Genomic DNA, 23,699 nt, shown 5'->3' with positions numbered 1-23,699 from the left:
TTTCCCCAACTTGTCACCATGAAACTCTGAGTGGTTTTATCCCTTAGTAACCATGGTTGTGGCAAATCTGAGTTCATTTCAGTAGGAGAAATAAAAGAGAAATGAGTTTGCTCCTGCTACTACTGCTGCTTTTTTCAGGAAAGTAGGTTTTTGTTTAAACCTCTGAATTTCTGTCCATTCTCCTCTTGGCCTTGCTAGCAAGTCAGTAAAGATAAAATAAAATAAAAATCACTTATATTCTTCTGATAAAGATGATCTCCGGGGAGAGGCAAAGTCTGAAGAGCTTTGTATCAGAAGGCAAAGCTGGGATAATTAGCGGCACATGAGAAGCAGAGTTTGTCATTAGAGCGATAGCTGTCATTGTCAAACGACCGCTGGGGTAGCGTTGCCCGAAGGCAACCCAGGCCGTCCTCAGCGCCAGGACCATCTGTGAACGTGCCCTCGTGATGGTGGTGCACAGCCGTTCCCCTCGGGGCAAGCTGCTGCTCCCCGCTGCCACCCCGGCTCCCCCCGAGCGCTGGTCCCCGGCGCTGCCGGCAGCTGCAGCCTCCCCTCCTGCAGCCCGGCCCCCTTCATCCGTCATGTCACCAGCAGCCTCTGTTGAGGGTCCCTGCGGGACAGATGGGTGTCATCTGGGGGGCCAGGGTCTGCCTATCACCGCCGTTCTCCTTCGAGGCTTTTTCGCGTTCGTGAGTGCCGCTGGCCTGCTGGAGCACAGTCTTCAGCGAAACGTTGCTTTATGTCCTGTGTTCTAAGGGAAACAGCGACAGCTACGTCCCTTGAAACTTGCAGTTGGTCTCTCTTTAAGAACCCAAAATTTCTTTTGAACGCTCAAGGCCTGATTTTAGCACATGTGCTTGCGATGGATGTGATTGCCATGCAAGTGGAAGAAGGCAGCCATCTTCCATGAGCCCTCTAGACAAGAGCTCCTGGATGTTTCCATCTCAAAAATGCTGTCAGAGCAGTAACCACAGGTTGTTAGCAGGGATGCATCTCAAGAAGGGACCAGTCCCAGCCATCTCCATGACAAGGATCACTTTGGATGTTTGTAAACACTAAATGCATCTGGTGTGCCAGCCGTATATAGCAGGTACTTCCGAACTCAGATACTCGAATAACTGAAAGCTGCAAACTAGAAATTAGTTGACTGTTGATTTAAATATTATCGGTATCTGATCATAAAGAGATTTCAGGGGGAGGGAGCTGTTTGTCATGTATAACAATTACTTTTGTAAGACTTGTTCATAATCCTGGTCCACAGCTGAAGAGAGTCAGCTTGGTAGATATGGCATCAGTTTTAAAGATTAACATGCATTTTATAACCTTGCATAATGTTTTTGAAGGAAATTAAATATTAAATGAATGTATGTACTTAAAGGACTACTTATATAATGTTAATGACTTCAACTAAGAAATGCCAGGAAATTCATGTAGTTCTTAGTATTTAATAAGCAGAATATGTCTTCCACCATTTTGTTTATTATGGCTGACATAGTTCTACTTGTAAAGTTGGGATGTATTTTGATTTTTGTTGTTTTTCAGCAGATCTGCATGGTAAGTGAGCATATATCTGCTTTCTGTGGTAATCTGGAGAAATAATAATTGCTTCGTGCTTGGCTATTCTAGCACTTGAGACATCCTTTTCCTTTCAAATAAGTCTACTACATGCACCTTGTATGGTAGTTAACAGCAAGGGCCAAACATGAATTTGTCATGGAAATGTGCTACAATAACTGTTGTGTGTGTGTGTTTGCAGCGAAGGCTGTTGGGATCGGCGCTGTGCACAGAACAAAGCAAGATGATGGCCCCAAGGTGAATGATCCCAGGCTCCTCCCGGATAAGTTTCTTCAAAGGACGGCCAAGGTAACTCCATGGAGAGTGGCAAGCGAGCACGTGTGCGCTCCCAAAGGCTGAGGGAGACCAGCCTTGGCCTCCCTGTAGTCTCCATCTGTTGATCTTTGAATCTCATTCTCCATTTCAAAGAGACTAATTGTCTGATCTGATAAAAATCAAGTGTCTTGTTATTTTTACCAATTATCCTAGTTTAAATTCCCTTTGTTTGTTATGCAAAATTACTTAGCAAGATTCAGGAAAAAGATTGGATATTAATATGAGTGTCAGGCTATCCAAAGTTGTCAGAACTAATCCTTACAGATTTTGGAAAGGTTGCTAGTGCTATTGGTTCAAGATCTGAGTCAATCTGAATGTTAAGAGACCAGAAAAGGGCTACTGGGTCAGGCTGGGAAAGGTCTCTTCAACATCTTGTGTCTTCCCTTGCAGCCTCTGATTCTGGTCCCTGTTGTGGGCTGGGCTGCCCTCTGGTCTCATCCAGCGTGGCAATTCCAGCACTTAGAACCGCACAGAGGTGCAGCTCCTGAAACCTCCTAGAAGAACTCTTCTGTATAACCTTAGGAAATCAGCTATAATATTTCTGTTATCCAGTGATTTATTATGGTCTACAAAAATATAGTCTGGATGAACACCTCTCTGGAATAATTATTTAGTGATATTGTAATTTATTATTCTTTTCAAAGCCATCTTGTATAAAGGTAAAATAACCCCTAACTTCAGAAAGCACAGAGAGGAGGAGAGAACTGCCAAATTCCCCACAGCACATCCTTTCCTGTGGTTAGCATTGGATCCGCCAGCAGCACCATTTTTGGACTGGCCTGTTCTGCGCTGAATGTCGAAATCACAGGCTGAGGATACAAATGAAAGATTTTACAGGAGTTGCTTGTATGTTGTGGCTAATTCCCTGCATTTGGAAGCATCTGCTTCTTGTCTGGTTTTGTTCTGTAATCAAGAAAATTGCTGTAGAGAGCTAGCACTTGGAAGGCACTTAGCTCTTCTATAGCCATGAGCAAGATGGCAAGGAATATATGTTGTAAATAGGTACTCAGTTAAAAAATGCACACACACATATACACACACAGAGAAAACATGATATAGGCCTTGTGATTTTTCCAGATATTCTGCTAAGCCTCTGTGTATCCCTATTCTGTTAAAGAAAATAAGTTTCTCTGAAGGTATTAACTGTAGAAACCTTTGTTTCTTCCAGGTGGTCTATATTTTGGAAAAGAAGCATTCCCGAGCAGCTACAGGCTTCATCAAGCTTCTGGCAGACAAGAACAGTGAACTATTCAAGAGGTGTGCCATGTTCTCACCTGTGGACCACAGAGTGCCTAGGGCCTACGTGTCCTTGGCTGATTGCCCTCCAGACTTTGTGACCAGGCCTGAGGACTATTCAAATATGCTCTTCATCTGTCGCATAGTGGACTGGAAAGAAGACAGCAATTTTGCAACAGGGTATGCGGCTGCCATCGGAAGTAGAGATGACTGAGGTTTATAGTTGAATTTCTTGGTTTAATTTGATTTGATACGTGCAATAGAGGCAGGAATCTCTTAGCAAGATGCTTGTCTTGTATCCCTCTGTATTTGGTGGATGAAGTGTGATGAGGCTAAGGATAGCTCATGGCTAGTTCGTCTCACAGCTACATAATGTTAGTTTCTTTTGGTGCTTGCTTCAGTGTGCTGGCACATCACAGCATTAATGAGCACACGGTCTTTGCTCAGAAGAGCTTGCAGTCTAGAGTGAACACAGAGGGTACTTAGCCTGACCAGCACAAGCACTGTGGGGTGCTGGCAGCCTTTCAGTCTTTCCTCCCTTTGTGTAAGAGTAGTACACAGTGTGTAGGCATTTCACTTCTGTCAGAGGAAGATCAGTAGCTGTGAGGCTCATCTTTGGTTTTTAAGCCGTTACAGTTAAGAAGTAGAAAGAAGTCACAGTTTTTTGTGGTTTTAAATTTGCGTTGCTTCAAGGAGGGATACCAGAAATCAAGAGAAGATCTCCTGAAGCAGATGAGAAGGGTGTTGCGTGCTGTGCATTTCAGGAGGCACTGTAAAGCCATTGCTGTCCAGAGTTCAAATTGCAGGCACTGCTATGAAGGAAGAGATTTTAAGTGAGGGCTACATGAATGGCCTATGCTGGGCTGGATCCAGATTGCAAGTTCATTTTACCTCTCCACAAAGAAGATCCTGCAGTTTTCAGTATTTTCACTCTTTACCTGGGAACAGCTGCAGCATGCCAAACTCCCAGCTGGAGTGGCCAGCTATTTCCTATTGAGTGGGTCCCAGAAAGAAATGGTGGACATTGATAAAGCTATTCAGTTATCTCAGGGAAAAACTGAGTAGTCCTGTTTTAGTTGGCATTCCAGAGTAGGTAACTCTGACCTATGGCAATACTGTGGTCAAATTTTACAGGTGATGGGGATCTGGATGTAATCTGGAGCATGTGCAATAGTGGGAATTGGGCATAAAGCCTGAATTTTCTCTTCCCCTTGCAAAGCTATTCTGATGGGGTAGCACAGCTGATGTACTGTGTCAGCACTGTGTTTTTTTGGAGTCTTCAGCTCAAACTCCCGGTAAAGCTTAAAACTTACATAAAACTTTTTACATTTTTTTTAAGAGTAAGTATGCTGGCATAGATCTATCAGCCCTAAAACTAAAAGTAAACTAAACTAAAGTCCCTGTTTCCTTGAGTTTAAGTTCGTTATCAATTGTGTCTCCTTTGTGTGCCCAGTAATAGCAAGTTTCACGTGTACTTCTTGGGAGCCACATGAGCTGTTAAGTCACTCAGTATTTCCTAGCTAAACTGCAGTGCATGAACTGAAGTGGCCTCCCTTTGAGCCCCGCTTAACTAGGGGTTGGCTGTGCTGTGAACTTCACTGTGACTAAGTTTCTTATTGGCAGAGATTTTCTTTGTCTTCTTTGACTCCAACAGAGAAAAGACTGGAGGGTGATTGTACTGCTTGGCTTCTTGTCATGAACAACCCCCCTTTTCAGCAGAAACAGGGAGTTAGGAGGATGGGCTAATGTGTGTGTCTTTAATCTGTGCTTCTGACAACATTGTATATTCTCATCTGGCTGTTTTGGTAGTTTCCAAGATGTAAAGGGTGTTGTCAGGAAAGAAAATGTCCATGATTGTCTTCATACATAGCCATTTCCTCTGGGACTCAGTTGCATTTCAGTAAGTGCCTTGTGGAGATGGGAGCAGAAAACCTTGGTGACCCATTTTGTTTTTAACTATAAATACACATTTGTTTAAACACTGAAGGACAAAGAAACCTCTTGAAGGTCCCAAAAGTTCCTGTTTGTTTTTAGGCTGGTTTATAAGCTTGTTTATAAGCCATGTTGCTAGTCGTGGCCCACCTGAAAGAGAGAAGAGCAGGTGATCAGCAGCTCACTGTATGCTTGATTTTTTGAACTTTCTTAGGCACCCCTTAGTTCTTCCCACAGACTTCATGATACCCCTTTGTCAGTACCACCATGGTTTTGAAGATGTCTGGACTAAACAGCCTGTAAGTCGTCACTCTGCACGGTCTAAATCTTCTGGAAGTATGACAAGGGAAACTCCCTCCATAGTTGGCAGTCATTTCCCCTGGATGCCTTGGGTGTTTCCAGGTATTCTTCATCCTGCAGCTGAATTCCCCCAGGCTGGTCATGCATCTTCCTTAGTTTTCCTTTTCCCTTGGGAAGTTGAGTGCCAGGTTTCCAAGCACAGTTAACGACATAGTCTGGTCTTCACAGTGACCACGTGTGGCTGGAGCAGTGGGATGCCCTGGCCAAGAGTTTGGTGGAGGCACTGGCCACCTAGGGTAGTCACCTGCACAGGGGCAACCTGACGGTCACTGGAGGTCCCCTTGGGGAGGGGGGTGCGTTTCTGTGTCATGATTGCCACCTGGTGGTCACCAGTGAGACACTGTCCCCTCTGAAGGCCACCCTGTCACCCCGACAGTGCTGGGAAGGAGCAGGGAGGAACCAGTGGCTCCATGTCCCGCTGGCGATGCCCTGAGTGTGTGCCGCTGTGCTCCCTCCTGCATGTGAAGTGATTTTGCTGTGGCAGTGAAATGCCATTTGACTGTACTTGGTTCAGGTAGCGGGTAAAGGAAAATAGCTCTAAAATATTCGTCTTTTTCAGATAAATATTGTGAGTGCTGCCATGTACAGTTATTTTCTGGGGATCTTTTTTCAGTGTTGGAGTCCAGGGCTGTTTGAAGCCTTAGTCCAGATGTCTCTGCAATTTTGGAGGTGTTTAAGGTGGGATGTTTTTATCCCCATGTATGATGATGGATGAGACAATTAAAAAAAAAAAAAGTATTAGTAAAACGTTGAATCACTGACTGACTCTGTGTTGCACAGGGCTTGTAGCTATTCTAACTCAGGGCCTTAGATATTGGTCTGTCAAGGTGGCAAGATTTGTCACAGCATTTGTAATAAAATTAAATGTTGCAGGATGTTCTTTCACTTGACACTGTTTCCAAAGCCATCTAAGTGGCGTGAATTCTTTCCATCTCTGGCATTTTATTCTGTTTTTTTTTTTTTTTAATTCACAAATGTATTTGGTGTGAGGGGAAATGACCTTGGGAGATAACTTGGGTAGCTCATGGTAAAGCTCAAGGGAAGGTCTGATCCCCAAGCAGTGAAGCTGAGTTGGAAAAACACCTTCTTGCAGATGGGACTGTCTCTCGGTAAAGCTGTGTCCCCTTGGTACAGCTGATCACAGTACAGCTCTGAAATGTGGGACAGCCCCATCTGCGTGGGGAGCAGCCTGCTGCTCCTGCACTCCCATGGCAGGTCGCAGCTCTGTGGCGTGGGGTGAGGCTGGACTGTGCTTTTGGGTGCTGGGGGCTCCCGTGACACAGCTCTCTGTCTCTGTGATGCTCAGCCCTGCAGCCATCTCGCCATCTCCACTGGAACCTTTGGGCTTTATGAAGCTTGTGCAGCTTTGACTGTGAGCTCCGGGCCCTGGGCAGTGGGAGCAGCCAGGTGGCCTTCCTTGATGTCCCCTCTCCTGCTCCTGTACAAGCTTTCTCTAGGGGTGGTGGCTTATTGATACGTAGGATGTTCTCCTGCTGTGGAAAGAAACCCTCTGTGTAGGTTAACTGTGGACGAGTCTGCTCCAGGAGAGATTGAGTAAGGTTGTTAAGTCCCCATGGAAGTTATCCACTCCCATTTGGGAGCCAGCCCACGTTTCCAAAGGAAACAAGCCTTATGTAATTATGCTTTGTCTTTTTGGAGAGTTCTTATCATGTAACCTTTGGACACGTTGGCCAGTTTCAGTCTGGGGAGTGGAGAGGGCTCAAATGTTTGTAGAGACCAGTGGCCGAATAGACGCGACCGGTGTCACCATGAAGGGGAAGATGGCAGCAGGAGTGTGGCTCTGCCCCGGGCCCACGCACGTGGGAGGTCAAGCTCCGGTGAGTCGGCAGCTCGGCGCGGTCCGTGAGCTTGCAGCTGTGGCTGATTTGGAGGAATACCCTGTGCTGCGTGCTGCCCGGTGCATCGACCACGGCATGTTCCTGTCGATGCGTGCTAGCACCGTGTCTGACATCAGTCCAAGGGTATTCAAGGAATTCAAGGTAATGCTCCCTCATCAACGTCACAGAAATGTTTACGTCTGTAACCATTATAGGTTTTTTTACCTTTTAACATTTAAAAAAAAAAAAAACCCAAGATACACGCAAGCCTGGGGTGTCACAGACACTGTGACTCTCTGGGAGTGAACGTCTGACTGCTGCTGAGCCCTGTGCCTGTTGTTGTTTATAAGCCTCTTGAACTATTTTTGCTACCCTTGGTGGCTGTGGAGCCCCATGAGTGATTTTACAGCCTGGCTGTTACTCCAGGGCCATCGATGATCCTATATGCATTACCTTTGATCACATGCTGTCCTGTCAGATTTTGCTCTGATGCAAGTCATCATGTCTGCATGACTGTAACATGGCCCCAATTAAAGTCAGTTGTACACTTCTCATTTCAAGGTACTTGGGAAATGTTCCCTGGAACACTGTAAATCAAATGTTAATTACTATTAAAAAAATATTAGTCCTATATCAAACCTCTGGGTAAACCCCTTACAGTTCGTAATCTAATTTCAGTAAACGGATCAAGAGAACATGGGTTTCAAGACTGAGCTGGAAAGCACTCTGGCATTTGGAGGTGGTTTCCATGACTTGTCATGCAGATGTTCAGCCGCCCTCCTGGTGCACTTCACGACTCTGCCCTTCCAAGAGTTAGGGACACCTGAGACTCAAGCCCTTGCCATTTCTTTTTGGTAGGGCAACATCATGTCCTCTTTTTCCTTCTTTTTTTTCCCCCCCAGTCCATCGTTGGTGGTGCTGGTGGGCCTGTGGACCCCTGGGCTCATCCTTGCTCAGTCTCCCAGCTCCACACTAGATGGAAATGAAGTGGTGATTTCTCTGGGTTATTGTTAGAGGGAGGGAGATAAAACTGATGCCTCGTTTATTTACATTAAAATAAGGATCAGACTGGGACCCAGCTGCAGGAACAGGCAACTCAGCCTCGGTGCCAAACGCGCACGTATTTCTGCCATACAGTTTGTACATAAAATTGAAACAATGGAGGGAAATATCTTTTATCCTTGTTTTCATTTTTATTTTAAAGCTAGGCAATGTGAACTCTACAATTTACCATACCACGAAGAGCGCAATCCTTTCCAGCATATTACACAATGTGACAGGTTTATTACGCAGCCCTTCCCGTTGTGAAGAGAGATAGCTTTGCTCCCATAAAGAAGATGGGCTTGCTTGTGCTGCGCGGATGGGGTTTGTTCTGTGGGTTTATGGCACATTTGAAGCCCTGAGAGCATCTTGCTCGTCCAAATGACAAGTGCACTGTTTTGGCCCCAATTTGGGAAAGTAATTAGTGCCTGTTCTCACTCATTGGAATTAAAGCAGAAGGATCGATATAATGATTGTGTATTTTATGCAGTGGAAAAACACTTATTAGAGTGGCTGGTTTTGCGCTGTGTTATTACCCCTCTCTTTTGTGTAATATTTTGATGGATTTGCCTTAATTTCAGTTGTAATTTTCTTGGGTCAGGAGCGTTGTCTCAATCGGCTGTAATGTGGCATTCACCCTAATGGCAGTATATTAAAAAATAAAAAATAATTTACCTCTATGTACTGTAGAGCTATCTGGGGTGTGAGAAGGGGGACAAGAGGAGCCACCATGGGACATAGGTTCTCATGTGATATTTGTAACCAGCTGGGGAGGGAAGAAATGTCCCACTCCTTTGGAGTCCCAGTTTGCATGCTGTGTCCAGAGCCAGACGCTTGTTTGACACCAGAGCTCTCAGACAAATGTGTACTGGGGTTTGCACTGGAGCAGATGGAAACTTTCTCTAAGCATAATAGAGCAGCACTCTCATCTACACATGTGCAGAATACTTCATCAAAGACTATTAGCATGTGGGGGACAGTTTCTCCTGAGTATGACTTGCTTCTAGATTGTTGGCTCCTCTCTTCCTGGTTCAGAGGCTTCTGCTTAGCTAGGAGAGGAGGGACAAACTACTGGGAATGTTTAGGTTCTGGAAAGAGGCTGGAAAATGGTTGGAAAGACAATCTGTGCATGCAACTCCTGTACGGAAAGCGGCAAGGGTTCTTCACACCTCTGTCTTCATCAGGGCATCGGTTTTCCCAGGCAGAGATGCATATGCTTCAGGACGGAGAGCAGTGTGCCAGGCTCCCTGGGAGCTGTCATCTGCATCTGGGATCTGCTGGGAATCTGTTCTCCATTTTACATAGTAGGAGTGAGTCACCTCTTTCAGTGGTGAGGAGAGGAAGGAGGATCTCCAGAGAACCACTCACGTGTAAAACTAGAGCTGCCTATGTGGAGGGCTGTGCTTTTCTTATCCCTGTTGGATGTATTTTTTTTCTACAACTTGACACTTTCTTACCTCTACAAAAACCTGATAATATAAAATGTCTCCTTAAAATGAGATGCACCAAACATCTCAGGATAGTGTCTGGCTAGTGTTTTGCATCTCCAACAGATGTAAGTCATGGTATGGTCTGAATTCCTGCTAAGTCCTCTGCCAAAACTCAGGGAGAAGTGAATGGGTGAAAGAGTATGTCTGAGGGCTCAGCAGCCTCTCTGCAGGGACAATAACAACATGACAGTAGTAATTATACACTTAAAAAAGGATCCCTTTCTTTCTTTCTGCAGGCAGCTGGCCAAAAGTCTTGGGCAGGCCGGGGAAATTGAGCCGGAAACAGAAGGGATCCTGACGGAGTATGGTGTGGATTTCTCTGACTTTCCCCCCGAAGCTCTGGAATGCCTTCCCCAGACCCTGCCCTGGGTTATCTCACCGGGAGAGCTGGCCAAAAGAAGAGATTTAAGGTAACGACAAAAAGCATGGTCTGAAACTCCTTCTTGGGTTGGTGCAGGGTTGTGCTGTTTTGTTTTGCTTTCATCACACTTTGAAAAGGCACTGACTTTATTACGTGTACCGTATTACACATTACCTGTGCTAGCACGGAAAAAACCTGCTTTTGAAAGTACCTACAAACCCAGAAGATCAGTTATTTGGAGAAGTATTTTGTGTGAGGCAAAGAGGCTTTTTCTCAAAAGAACTATTGAAAACTGAAAATTTGGTATTTGGCACCTAATCTGAAGCTTTATGTTTTTGTCTGGAATGTATTACGTATTTTAGTGGTAGTTTTATAGCAGAGATTTTCTGAATGCCTGGCAGATCAAATGATCTTGGACATTGTTACTTTGAAACTTAAGCACAGGTAGAGACTGTCCTGCATTTTCCTGTCTAGTCTCAACATTTTTCTCTGTTTTGAAGAACTGGTGTCATGTGGAGTTTATGACGGCTCTTGATCAGGTTAGCAGCTGGCAAATGCAGTCCCTCCCTGCAGCCTGGCAACTCTGTGGTGTCCATCTACCTCGCATTAACCATCCCTGCAACTTAGTGATGCTCCCACCAGCTTTTGGGAACTCCATGGTCTGTTGGGTGGTAGAAGCTGTGACATTGCTGGGCTGCCCAGAACTAGTGGATTTGCTGTGCTTCAAAGTGTCAGATTTCAGAGATGTCTTTACTTGAAAAAATTTAAACACAGAAGACATTTGTTTAGAACCTCACTTCACAATAAAGGAAAGTGTAAGAAAGCAAAACAATAAATGCATTGTTAAGATGATATGTTGTGTTCCACTCCCACCTTTGCTTATGCTAGAGCATCCTGTCTCAGTTGCCAGACTCATTGCTTTCTTGCATATTGATGAAGTGAAACAGCCCCACGAGTCTGATTCCTCAAGACACTGCACTGATACAAGCACCTGCATATATGTAGCAAGCTCTTCTACCTCTTAGTTTATCTGTGTTACTAGCATGGACATTAGCAATCTGAGTGGATAAGCTGATAAACTGCAGCCATTTGTATCTGTACCCAGGCTCCAGATGTTACTTTGGACCTAATCCCGCACTGTAGCCTGCAGCCTCCTTACTGCTTCAGCTTTACTGGATGTCGATTGCCATACAGTGGAATAATTCAGGGGAGAATCACACTCCTGATTGACCAGTGGTAACACTCAGATACCAGATCCAGATTGTAGGCTTCAAGTAACTTTGAAAAAAAAAAAAAAATACTGAATGCTGCAGTTCAGAAGACACTGGAAAGTGCTTAATTTTATATTCTTGACTACATTTCAGTAGCATTCTCTGTTTCTTCTGACCAAGTTTTTTCAAGCAAATAAAGAGCTTGACTTGTCTCCAGACAGACAATCAGTTTTGGAAACAAATTCCAAGTGCGTTTCTTGCTTTTATTGCTGAATTATTATACTGGGACTTATCAAGGTGATAACAGTTTTGCAGTTAAGCCATTTAAATCCCTCTCTGCCCCTTCCCGACCACAGTGCACACTACAAAGTAGATTTCCTTTTGATCCTCTCAAATATAAACATTTAACAGTCAAAGTTTTAAAGGCAATTATTTGAGCTTAATTTACTAATCCTTTTAATGTCAACTGCCACACCACTGACTAACTAGTCTGTGGTCTAAACACATATGGAGATAACATGAGACTTCTAGTTATGGAAAGTAAAATATAGATGAGTATTCTTTTTTTGTTTCCTCACAGTGAGAGGTTTGTCTGCCCAGAAAAAGATGAGTTTTATTAGTAAGTGTAGCATGAATCCTAGCTGAGTGGATTCCTGCAGTTGGAGACCTGGCTGCCATCTCTTCTGGTCTCACCCATCAGACCTTGAGAGACTGTTCTTGACAAGTCCCAAGGTAGCTTGACTTTAACTTAATATTAAATATTAGCTTTCATATCGTCAGCAGTAAATGTGTTGTGGTCTGCAGTGTTGTACAAGTAGCTGCTACACACTGGCCCAGGCTGGCATCCAGAGGAAGACACATAAACCTGAGTATCTGGTCTGCATGCAAACGGGAGTTGTGCCTTGTTTCCCAGGGGAGCTCACGCTGTATTCAGTGGCACCTGCCTCTGTGAGTGCCCATCTTTGCTGTGCTTTGTGCATGTTGATCCGTCAGGCTCCCCAGATTACAGTACTCAGAGTACAATATAAGATAAACTACAGTGAAATACTGACTCGTCTTTTCTCCCAAAATAGCCATGTTAACACTTCTAAATAGCTCATCCTAATTCAGTTTGCACATTGCTAACCTGACTAGAGTAAACACATACTAGAGTTTGGCTTAAAATACTTTCATCTCTAGTAAATCCTCTCCAGTTCTGTAACACAGTACTGTAAACTTTCTAGTGTCATGCGTTAAGCTTTTGGGATTTGGAGCTGAGACCTGAGCAAAGTCCTGGGTTTTTGGGTGTTTCCTCTTCCTGAGATACTTTTCCTTGTTTCCTTTCATCATGGGAAACAACCCTTTCCTCCTCAAAAGGTAACTTCTGCTTTCTGCTAACCAGTGTCCTGAGTGTGGTTGGATCTGCTTGTGAGTCAGTGTGTAGAGCACGGAGGTCGAGGTTCTGCACTGGAGGCATTTGTGAGTGTGGTTTTAGATGAAAGTGAGACAATGTGTTTCACCAAGCTGCTGAGGCTGGGCAAGAGGAGGGAAGGATATTTTGTCCATGCCATCTTGTAAATATGTTCCTTGATCTTCCTGCAAGTCTTTCAGTTTTACAGGAAGCCTGTTCTTGCCATGCATAGTCTGTTTGGATAGCAACTGTGATCTCACCTACATAGACTCTGCAGAATTGCTTCCAAGAGATATTTTTTTTTTTCTCATTTCTCCAGTGATGGCTCACAAAGAAAGGTTTACATAATATTTTAATATTACTTAAGGCAGAAAAGATCCAGACCTCGTGGATGGCTTTGAAATCTTTTAGCTGATTTATCTCTCTGCTCTGCCACTGGTGCACAGTTTTGCCATGGACATCTGCTATTTACCTTCATGGTTTTAGCTATTTGTAAAATTAGGCAAGTATTTAATGGGAACTCCTAACTTGCACCAAAAATTTCTAATGAAAAGCTCTAGGCGAATATTAGGTATTGGCATTGCATAGTGCAATTGTATTTTATAGAGAGCATGAAGTCTCATAACGTATCAGAATAACATGGTTGAGGAAACTTCCCTTCCAGAGACTTTAAATGTGATAATACAGATAGGCCAGAGTTCTCGTTTTATTATTCAGGTTGACTGAAATTGGTATTTTTTCATTAGAAGTTTGAGAAGTGTTTGGTTTCTGCTTTTAGAGAAACATTGGAGGATTAGTGTCATAGAGACAAATTTTGATGGGTGCAAAGTTTCAACCATTTTCCGGTCTTTTCCAGTGTTTCAACATGTAATTTTAATTTCCTTGTTTGCTTTGCTTTGCATTTAGTGCTTCAGTGGTGTGGGACAAAATATAGCCCCTGAACAGAAAAGAGATCAGGGCAAAGGAGGAAATGCAAGTTTCAGAGGTGGGTGCAGGAGATGAGGGCTGGAGGAGGAGGCCATTTGAAGAGGTGTAGCCAGGAATCTAAGAAACCCAAAAGCTATTTCTAAGACTCATTCCAAATGTTTCTAATTTCATTCATATCTTTTTGTTTCCTTTACTGCTTAACTGGGACAAGAAACTAAAGCCAGGAAAGTCCAATCATAGTGGGAAACAAAAACCTAAATATTGGAGAGAGAAAAAAGGCCGTTCTTTGCAAAGCAGTTCTGCCTTTTCCTTCTCTCCCATTGTTGGTGTTACTGTGGAAAATGTATAACATCACTCTTTTGGAAAGCACTAGAGCCTGTTCAAGTAGAGATGGTTTATATAGTCTAACATGGAAGAACTTGAGGATATCTGTTTCTTTACCATTTGCCTAATAATAAGTGAGCCTGTTGACCTCCGCTGGACTATTACAAATGTGAAACTTGGCACTCAAAATTGCTTGCTCTAAATTTTCCAGTTGCTTTCTCTTTTTCCATTTGATGTCATCCTGCCAGCTAGTGATTTTATTATTATAAACAGGACATTGTATTCACTTTTAAGAAGAAATATGAAGCTGAAGGTAAAATTACAAACTGCAGTTTCTCAGCTGGCAAAATACAAAACAATGAGCTAAAAATACTGAGCAGAGAAAGGGTGCTGTGGCAAGAAACTGAAATATCTACAAGATGGATGTGGTCTAAGGAGCAGAAACTGACTGATTTCAACTGAGCAGCTCTGAACTCCTGAGAATCACCTAATGGTTGAGGTTGGAAGGCACCTCTGGGGATCATCTATTCCAACTCCCTTGCTCAAAGCAGGGTCAACCAGAGCAGGCTGCTCAGGGCTGTGTCCATTTGGGGTTTGGATATTTCCAAAGATGGAGATTCCACAACCCCTCTGAGGAACATAGTCTGGGGTTCTATTGCCCTTACAGTGAAAATACGGGAGTTTTTTACCTTTAAATGGAATCTCCCTGTATTTTGTGCCCATTGCTACTTGTCCTGTTGCTAGATACCACTGAGATGAATCTGGCTCTATCTTCTTTACTCCCTACCATCAGGTATATTTTCACGTTGATAGGATCTCTCTGCCTGAGCCTTCTCTTCTCAAAGCTGAACAGTCCCAGCTCTCTCAGCTGGGGTTGGATGCTCCGATTCCTTAATCATCATTGAGGCCCTTCAGCAAATTTGCACCAGTATGTTGATGTCTTCCTGGTACTGGAGAGCCCAGAACTGGACACAGCATTCCAGCTGTGGTCTCACCCATGCCAAGTAGAGGGGAAGGATTGAAGAACTGCATCTCTTGACCTGCTGGCAACGTTCTTCCTAATGCAGCCCAGGAGGCTGTTGGCTGCCTTTTCTACAATGGCATGTTGTTGGTTCATGTTCAACTTGTCCATCAGGACTCCAGATCCTTTGCTGCCAAGCTGCTTTCCAGCTGGTTGGTCCCCAGACTGTACTGGTGCACAGGGTTATTCATCTCCGTGTGCAGGACTTTGCTTTTCCTGCTGAGCTTCATGAGATTCCCATCAGCCTGTTTCTCTGCTGAGGTCCCTCTGAATGGCAGCGTAACTGTCCATTTGTTCCACGAGGCTAAAAGGCCTGGGGGCCATCAGACCCAGAGACAGCAAGGATCCACGGCATTGGCAGGAGACAACGCTCACTTGCTTCCCTTTCAGGGCAGAGTTAATGAACTTTGCTCTTGCACACAAAGAGTTCTAATGCAACAAAGCTTTCAGTTAAAATTTTATCTTGGTACTTCAGTATGTGACCTCAATTGCAACTGACCTAAAGCTACCCAAGTTATTGAAGGCTCAATTGTAATTTTGGCTGTCCATTCAGAAATGTAGCATCCTTCCTTTGGTTGATAAGGGAGGAGGAGTGGAGGTGCTCTGCTGTGTTTCTTTGTCCACTGTGGAGGGAAGCTCCATAGCACTGTGTGTAACTCGAAAGCACTGGCAGCAGGACAGTACCTGCACTGCCGTTCTGCCTGCTATTTATTTCTTTCTTGAGGAGCATTACAGCTGGTAACAGGGATTAGCAGTGCTTATAGTAAAGGTCTGACAGCGTGCTCTTTGCTGAAGATGCCTGAGGAGATTATTGGCTGATAAAATTAGAGGTGATGGTAAAAATGGCAGCTTTGAGTTTTGCAAGGGGTGTTGGAAGAAAGCAGTCAGCCTCTGAAACAGATGTCTTTTCAAGGCAGGTGGATGACTTTAGTTAGAAATGAGTGCAAGTTAGATAAAACATCATTAAATGGCTTGTTTCCTGGAGATTTTCCACTACAAAAACTTAGTGTTAAGTAGAGCAAGACTTACTCAGCTATAATAGGATATGTAAAAATACTCTGGTTTCTGATGGAAACTGAGAAATTACTTGTTTAGCAAATGTATAAGCAGCATTTGTTATCTTGGCATGGAGTGGAGACACAAACAGGGCCAGATTATGATCTCTGCCCTCTCACTGAGCTGTTCTGTGACTAATTTAATGTTCTCCATAGGGAGATACAAGGCATACAAAGGATTACTCAGTGGTGTCTAAGGATATCAGATCTAGTCCCTTTAACAGGACTGACTCCAGAAGATGGTGGTGATGGCTGTACCTGCTCTGGGTACCTCTGCTGTCGAGGCAGTCTGGGGAACAGTGCCCGTCCTGGATCAGTGAGGAGAACTCATGTTAGCTCCATCCTCACCCATTGGCTGAGTAAGTAAAACTCTGAATAAATATGGTGCTGCTGTCAGAGTGATGTGATTCAGCTCCTTGCTTCTGGTTGGCTTCTTTGGGTCCTCCCCTCTGTTTTCATAACATTTTCTACTACACTATAGCTACAGCAATTGTGATGACACTGTTTTGTGCAAAATGATGAATGGTCTTTGCTTTCAGATGCTGTTGTTACCAGTGGCTGGTGTACACACTGGCAAGTTCACTGGTGTTTTTCCTTACAGGAAGGCGCGTGTGGTCATTGAAAGTGCAGCTTCAAGCGGAATTGGTGGTGTGTAGTTGGACAGAATTATTGCATTCTGATCTTGTAGGCCATCAAAACTAAGTTTGCTTAGTTAAGAGTCTGTTCAGTTGTGGAAAACAGTAATAATTTTTGCGACTAGGTTGTTATACATACAGTCTTGTTCCTGCCTGGCTGCCTATTTTATGGAGAGAAATGGAGAGAATAGCAGAGGGAGAAGAGGCTAAAATATTAAATCAATTTGAGAACGTGTCCATTTCTTACCATATTCCACTGCAACACAGGGGCTTTTGATGAACAAAAGAAGGTGTCCTATCTTCTCATGTTTATAAATGTTAAGTGGCCCAGTTCAGGTGTGCCAAATACTGACACTTTCTGTGATATCACAGGGCTTTGCTGGAGCCCTTCTCTCACCACAGGTCAGATATCACAGAGGTATATAGGAGATGAAGGATCCAAGTCCTGGTGTCAACCCAGATATCTGTCTCTGGTGCTATAGATGAAGAAACCCAGAACTTCTTCAGTAGGTGAGGTCCTATATCGCTGCTGTGGTATTTCAGGACTGATCACTAGGGGACAGGCTGGTTGTTACAAGAAACAACATTTTCCTTGTGACTCCATTCTGATGGAGTGGTCTGAAGATTACTTTGACCAGTCCACCAGCCCTGAAGTTTTTGGGTGATTGGATCCTTGTTCTAAGATTATTCTCAGATCCTCACTCTCTAAAAAGAAACAAAATAATTCATAATATAGATGGCACACATGCAAGTGTGTGAGGCAGGGTTGTACTGGAGGTATTACAGCATGGATTAGAAATGAGGACAGTCTGGAAAAGACTAACAAAAATATTCTGGGAGATGATGGATTAATTTACAAGGAAGAATTAACTGTTCAATAGATATTTGCCAACACTAAAACTAGAAGTTTGTGAAAGGTGTAAATAGTTAAATATAGTTAAAATATGTGGACCAAAATGAAAAAATGAGAATCATTTAAGGTGGTGGGAGGATAGAAAGGGGTGTTATGAGGACAAGTAAGGTAAAACAAAGAGGAAGCCTTGCCTGTCCGACCTAAAATAGACTGTAGCTTAGACTGCTAAAGAAAGTATTGGAAACTCCATCACTAAAGATGCTTAATACTATACTGGAGAAAGTCTTTGCAAATGTATTGTCATGAGTAGTCCAGTTCTGACCTATGGGGTTGGATGACCTAATGTCTCTTCCATTTCTAGCTCTGTGCATCTATGATTAAAGTAGTTTATATAATGCAAGTGCATTTTCAATTACACTCCACCTTCTTGCGTGGGATAGTGGTGGTGCAGAGACCTCATTATATTTGTGGCACAATTACAGCATGACTTGTAGGAAATACTGCTGGTACTTGGTCTCTCAGAGACTCTGATCTCATTTATATATATGGTGGCTTTTCAAGGTATGTTACAAGACTACAGTGCTCTTTTTTCCATCTTCCTTCTTACTTGGAGGCCATAAATATAAAGAAGGAATAATTGATTCTGGTTTGGCAATCCAGCGAGAAGTCCTTGGTGAAAATGTAAATGTTTATTGTTGTAGATGTATAACACATCAGGATTCATTGTCCGTTGCTCTCTTGGACCAAGGTCTGTTTTCTGAACCGGAACAGGACATTAGCTAAAGCATAAACACAGAGAAATTAAAAAGAACAGTACTGGCTTGATGTAGAAAGTTGGGCTTTCAGTGCATTTTATGCTGTGCTGGATTTTTGTGGGGCTTGTAACAATTAGTGTTTGGAGGGGGCAGTTTTTACTTCCAATTATTTTATAATTTCATTTAGTTTTGAAAGTTATGCACCATGCAAAAGTTTTGTGATGTGTCAAGTATCTTTGTTGGTGTGCTACATGGCATTCAGAGTGCCTTCAGAGATTTGTCAGGGTACTTCTATTGCATGCATATTTTTTTAATATATTCCTTTTAAGAATCTGTCTTGGAAGGAGCCACTCTGGGGTTTTAACTAAAGTCTGCCAGCATCAAGTGTGACAAATGTGGTAGACACTACATGTAATAGATGTCTTTAGGAGTGAGATGTTGAAGACTGTGAAATGTTCAAGCACTGATTGTTCTCTGAAATTTCTCTCCGAGAAAGAGTACTTCATCCCCATTTGGATGATGAACATCAGTGGAATTGGTACCATGCTTATTGGCACTTAGAACAAACTTGCACAGACAGCATGGTCGAGCTGGGTTTACTTGTGATTGAAGAACGAGATTGATTTTTGTGGTTGCCATAACAATTGGACTGTTGTGTGAAAAAATGTTAGTGGCATTCACTGGAGTGAGTTGACAGCTCTAGGATGCCTGTTCCCAAATTAAAACAACTGTTTCCAGCTCTGAGAAGCAATGTCTGTTTAACTTTTGCAAGATGGAGCTCAGCAGGGTCTTGGAAATGACCTGAGGAACTTAAAGATTCTAAAAGTGCCTTTGCTATGCTTAATTTTAAAATGCCAGCTTTGAGCTGGAATTAATAAGGGTAAACCAGGAGGCTGAGCTTTCACTCCCACCAAGCTATTGTATGTCCTCACAAAGTGGAGAGAACGGGACAATCTGAGGAGTCCCTAGAAGAATGTAAATGCATCGCAAGTGTCTAGACATGCAGTCACTCGTACTGTAAATGTCTTAGCACTGACATACTCAAGTTTGAAGAAGGCTTGCACTACCTAAAATTCAGTAAACAAAATGATGGTCATTACTGTCTCACCTCCAGCTGCAGCAGTCTGGTCTTTGGAAATAAGCTAATGCTTCTGCAAAGATCTAGCTTGGTTCTTCGGGAGCCGTTGGATGACTGGAGGGACTGTGGGCTGTGAGCACTGAGCCTGGGGCAGGGCAGGATGATCAGTGTGTGGGTAGCCACTGGGCTGCTTGTATCTTCAGTCGTGCAGTGTTTGTGCGCTGGGAATTGACAGGCAGCAGGGTTTGGCCACCTTTTTCAGGCTCGTGGGTGCTGTGGCTTCTGGTGTGTTCTTTGTTCTATTTTATAGTTGTTTTGGATGTGTTGGTTTTCGTGAATGACCAGTAAACATTGCAGGAGACTGCTTCAGTCTGAAAGTTGCCCTTGGGAGAGAGTCAGGACGGGGAGGTAAATAAGATAAATAAGTCGAGGCACCTTAATTCTATGAGCTTCCTGAGAAGGAGAAGTGGAGAGTTGATCTCTTCTCCCTGGTATCTAGTGATAGGATGTGTAGGAATGGTTCAGAGCTGCACCGAGGGAAGTTTAGACTGGACATAAGGAATCATTTCTTTACTGAGAAGGTGCTCAAACACTGGACCAAGCTTCCTAAAGAGGTGGTTGATGCCCCAAGCCTGTCAGTGTTTAAGAGGCATTTGGACAATGCCCTTAATAACATACTTTAACTTGGTCAGCCCTGAATTGGTCAGGCAGTTGGATTAGATGATCACTGTTGGTCCCTTCCAACTGAAGTTATTCTATATTCTATTCTATTCTATCCCATCCCATCCCATCCCCCTGTGTCTAGGTTTCCTGTTGGGACACCTTTGGTGGTTCCCCACTCAGCCGCTTCCTTAGGTGCTCTGGTTTGCTTGCAGAGGCATCCAGCTCACTCTCTCTCTCTCTCGTGTGACTTGACGGTATAAATTCTGCCTACAACCTCAGCCCTGAGCAGTCCATGTTCAGGCAAATGGCAAAGTTGGGGTTTCAATCTGAGTGATTCGAGTTGGTGGTGGCTGCAGCCAGGGCCAGGAGGGCAGTGATCTGTGGCATGCAGGGGTGTGGACACACAACTGTCCAGCTGACCTGTGCTCGCGGTGCCCAGGTTGTCCTTCTGCAAACCTCCGCTTTCCCTGGTTCCTGAGTAGCTGGTCCATACTTGCTTCTTTAGGACTCTGTCTCCCATGAATGGTCACTTCAGCCAGTAAGGACAACATCTTGTTTCACTGAGGGCTTTCTGACACTCTAGTGAGTACATGCAGTTCTCTGAACTGTTCTTTCTTGGTTGTTGGCATTTTTTTAGAGTGCTGAAAATCTGGGCAGTGTCTTCACTGGTGAGTTGACTCATCTGCATGCTGCTGGCTGGGAAGGCCATCCAGTTGTGTTAGGAAGAGCTGCGTGGCTGCAGGGTGCTGCTTTGTCTACTGTTTACAAACTGGTACTTTCCTCCATCAGCTGCTTTTACAGAAAATCACACTGGTAACACCCAAACTTTGCCCAACAACTGGCCATGCCAGAAACCTTGTCTCTAATACAGCCTGAGCCTATGGCTTACTTACAAATGCAATGCTTCATCTTGATCCAAGTAGCCTTCCACTTGAGTGAAGATGGAGCCCTGACCACTGGGACTTGTAATCTCCTTGTGTCATAGGTGTTTATATTTTATGGCTAAACTAACTGCTATGTTGAATTCTGAACAGTTTAGCTGGCAAAAACTGATATATTGCACCAACTGTACAGTATTTTCTCTGCTGATTCTTGCGAATACCTTTGCATAGATGTATGTATTTGTACAAAGAAAAACAAACTGCTATTGCAGTCCTGTGATCTGTGAATGTTTTAATTACCATGACGATAATTTCAGCTCACCAACAGGCTACTTATCTTACCTCTACCGCTGTGCTAGACATTTATTTTAGGTCCTGTTAAAGGTAAAAAGACCAACTGCTCTGCAGATATGCTTGTCCACTTTAATTAGTCTTCCTTAAGCTGTGCAGAAAACTGAGCTTAATTAGCTTTCCTTAAATTAGGATTGATATACCAGCATGTATATGTTGACGCTGCCATTACTGTCTAATAAACTAAGTGCTCTATTTTGCCATTTTTTTTTCCCAGGTGGTTGATTTGCAAGATGGCAGACAGAGCTGGTGTGAGCTTTGGCTTTATCACCGCTCTTGTTGCTGCCTCGGGGCTAGAGGTGGCTGGGTCGGTGCTGCCGGGGGCTGGCAGGCTCTGGGCACTCTGCGTGGCACATGCTTTCCTGACTCTTGCTTGCAGGCCCACCATGCTCAGTGCGAGCTGTTCCCCTGATCCTCCAAAACTCTTGGCAGCATTGCCTCGCTCCAGTGCATGAAACCTCTGGCCACGAGGAGGAGGGAGGAAAGATTTTATTCTTCCATTGACAGAAACTCCATGCCAGAGCAAGTCCACCTTTGCAAACCTGCATTACACATATGTTTTAGACAAAGAGGATCCTGTAAAAAGTGGAAGTTTCCATACTGAGATGTTTGTTTTTAATCAGTGCTGGGGGTCCTTTCCAGCATGAAGACCAGAAAATCTCTTAACTCTGTGTGTGTGTCTATCTCCTAAACTGGTTTCCTTGAACTAACCAAGTTGTGTGTATGTTGGAACGAGTGAACTTGGAACATCTCATTACTTTTACAAAGTATGTTTTGACAATTTGAAATGAATAAAACAGATTTTTATTAGGTGTAAAGACAATGAGAGATGGCTCCTTCGGGGCTTTTAAAGAAGGGGAAGAGGAGGATGATCAAGCACTTTAACCCACAAGGTCACCTTGGTGGCCCTCCAGAAGCTGGAGATAGCTGCCAATTTGTATTTACCTGTTGCCAGTGAAAATGTACATGCATGTAGCTATGCTAATTACTTGTGCTTAAGCAACATTGTTAGCAGGTGCATAAAAAGTACTGTTGCCTTGAGGTTTAGTCATACAACCTGCTGCCGGTTGGTTTTGTTATTGGTTACGGTCAGAAACGTGGTCTGATCTCTCTGAGATCCCTCGTGCCGCAGCCTTTGGGGTATTGTACAGACAGACAGTATGGTCAGGGGAGGAATTTCAATGGCTCCTTCCTCTTCACAGGGTGGATTTGCCACATAGCTGGGAGCAATGTTATTTCTTCACTCAGATGGTTTTTGTCAGCTGCCTCCCGGGTCCTCCCTGGGGGTTTGTACAGGAGTGGCTGGTGAAGGTGCCAAGGGAGGGGACAGCGTGCAGAGCGGCGGGCAGGCTGCTCTGCCCACACCCTGCCTTTCCTCCCCTTGCTCTTCATTGCCTTGTGCCGATTTTCTCTGGGACGAGAGTTTTCTCTCTGCAGCATGCTGGAGATAAAAGGTGATACTGGTAGAGCTGGAGGAAGAGCTGAAGGAGATAGCCGAGAACATGACTTTCTTGGAGACCTTGCCCTGGAGGAGCACATGTATGGGGTGCTGCCCTTGGGCTCAGTACTGCGATCCCATCACTTGGTGGATTGTTTTCTTTCCCACATGCCAGCCCTGGTTCCTATAGCCATCTGAAACTTCTCCAGTAATAAAAGTTGAAAACCAGAAATATAATTCATCACACTTAATAATGCAATTACTGGTGAGCGGAATTCACTTAGAAAATGTCAGCGAGGGGTGCTCCTGTGTGCCAGGATTATCTCACCGCTATGAACTTTGAGCTCAGCTTGCAGATCAGCTTCTCATGTCCCATTGACTACCTGGCCATCGGCTCTGCAACGCTTCTGCACAGTCCTTATGCCAAGGAGTATCATTCCTTGTGTTACTTGCTCAGTGACTTTCTTACCTCACCTTGCAGTCTGTGCCCAGAATAAACTCCCTGTGACAAGCTACAAGTCTAAGTCCCTTGAGTAGTTTTAAAGGAGAAGCAGATCTGAGCCTGGTGGTAAAACATATCCCAGCTGTGCTGCACATAGTGAGAAATGCTAAATCAGTATTTGTCTGGAGCCCTCTTCAGCTTTGCGTCTATGAGTTTAAGTATCTCAGACATCGAGCTGTGTCTGTGCCTGCAGTCTGAACACTCAGAGGCTGCTCGGCGCCCGGCCAGCGCGTCCCAAAGGGCAGCAGGCTGTGCACGAAGTGCTGCCCAGGGAAGCTGGAGCTGCCCCATCGGCCCCCCGAGTTTGAGGTCTCTGAAATGGGGCTACCGCTGACCTCTGCAGTAGGTTTGACTGGCCAAATACATCTCAGCAGAGCAGCCCATTAGTTGCTACCATTGTATAAATGTGTTCAGAATTTGGCACCCATGTATTTATGCTCACTTCTTTCTAGGGCAGGCTGCAAATA

At 44.1% G+C, this 23,699-nt stretch overlaps 1 protein-coding gene across 4 annotated transcripts in view; it reads left to right on the top strand.

Annotated features, from left to right (window-relative positions):
• Positions 1-23,699, top strand: part of DIS3L2 (DIS3 like 3'-5' exoribonuclease 2) — a 192,982-nt gene that overhangs the window by 70,706 nt on the left and 98,577 nt on the right. For all 4 annotated transcript variants that reach the window (XM_042798705.1, XM_042798711.1, XM_042798707.1 and 1 more), the window contains 3 exons: positions 1,757-1,863; positions 3,059-3,306; positions 10,024-10,197. In XM_042798705.1, coding sequence (XP_042654639.1) covers positions 1,757-1,863; positions 3,059-3,306; positions 10,024-10,197 — 529 coding nt within the window. The remainder of the gene's footprint in view (positions 1-1,756; positions 1,864-3,058; positions 3,307-10,023; positions 10,198-23,699) is intronic.

Source organism: Tyto alba, unplaced genomic scaffold, assembly GCF_018691265.1.
Source record: "Tyto alba isolate M040663 unplaced genomic scaffold, T.alba_DEE_v4.0 Super-Scaffold_10, whole genome shotgun sequence".
Taxonomy (NCBI): domain Eukaryota; kingdom Metazoa; phylum Chordata; class Aves; order Strigiformes; family Tytonidae; genus Tyto; species Tyto alba.
This window is presented reverse-complemented; position numbering and strand designations above follow the sequence as displayed.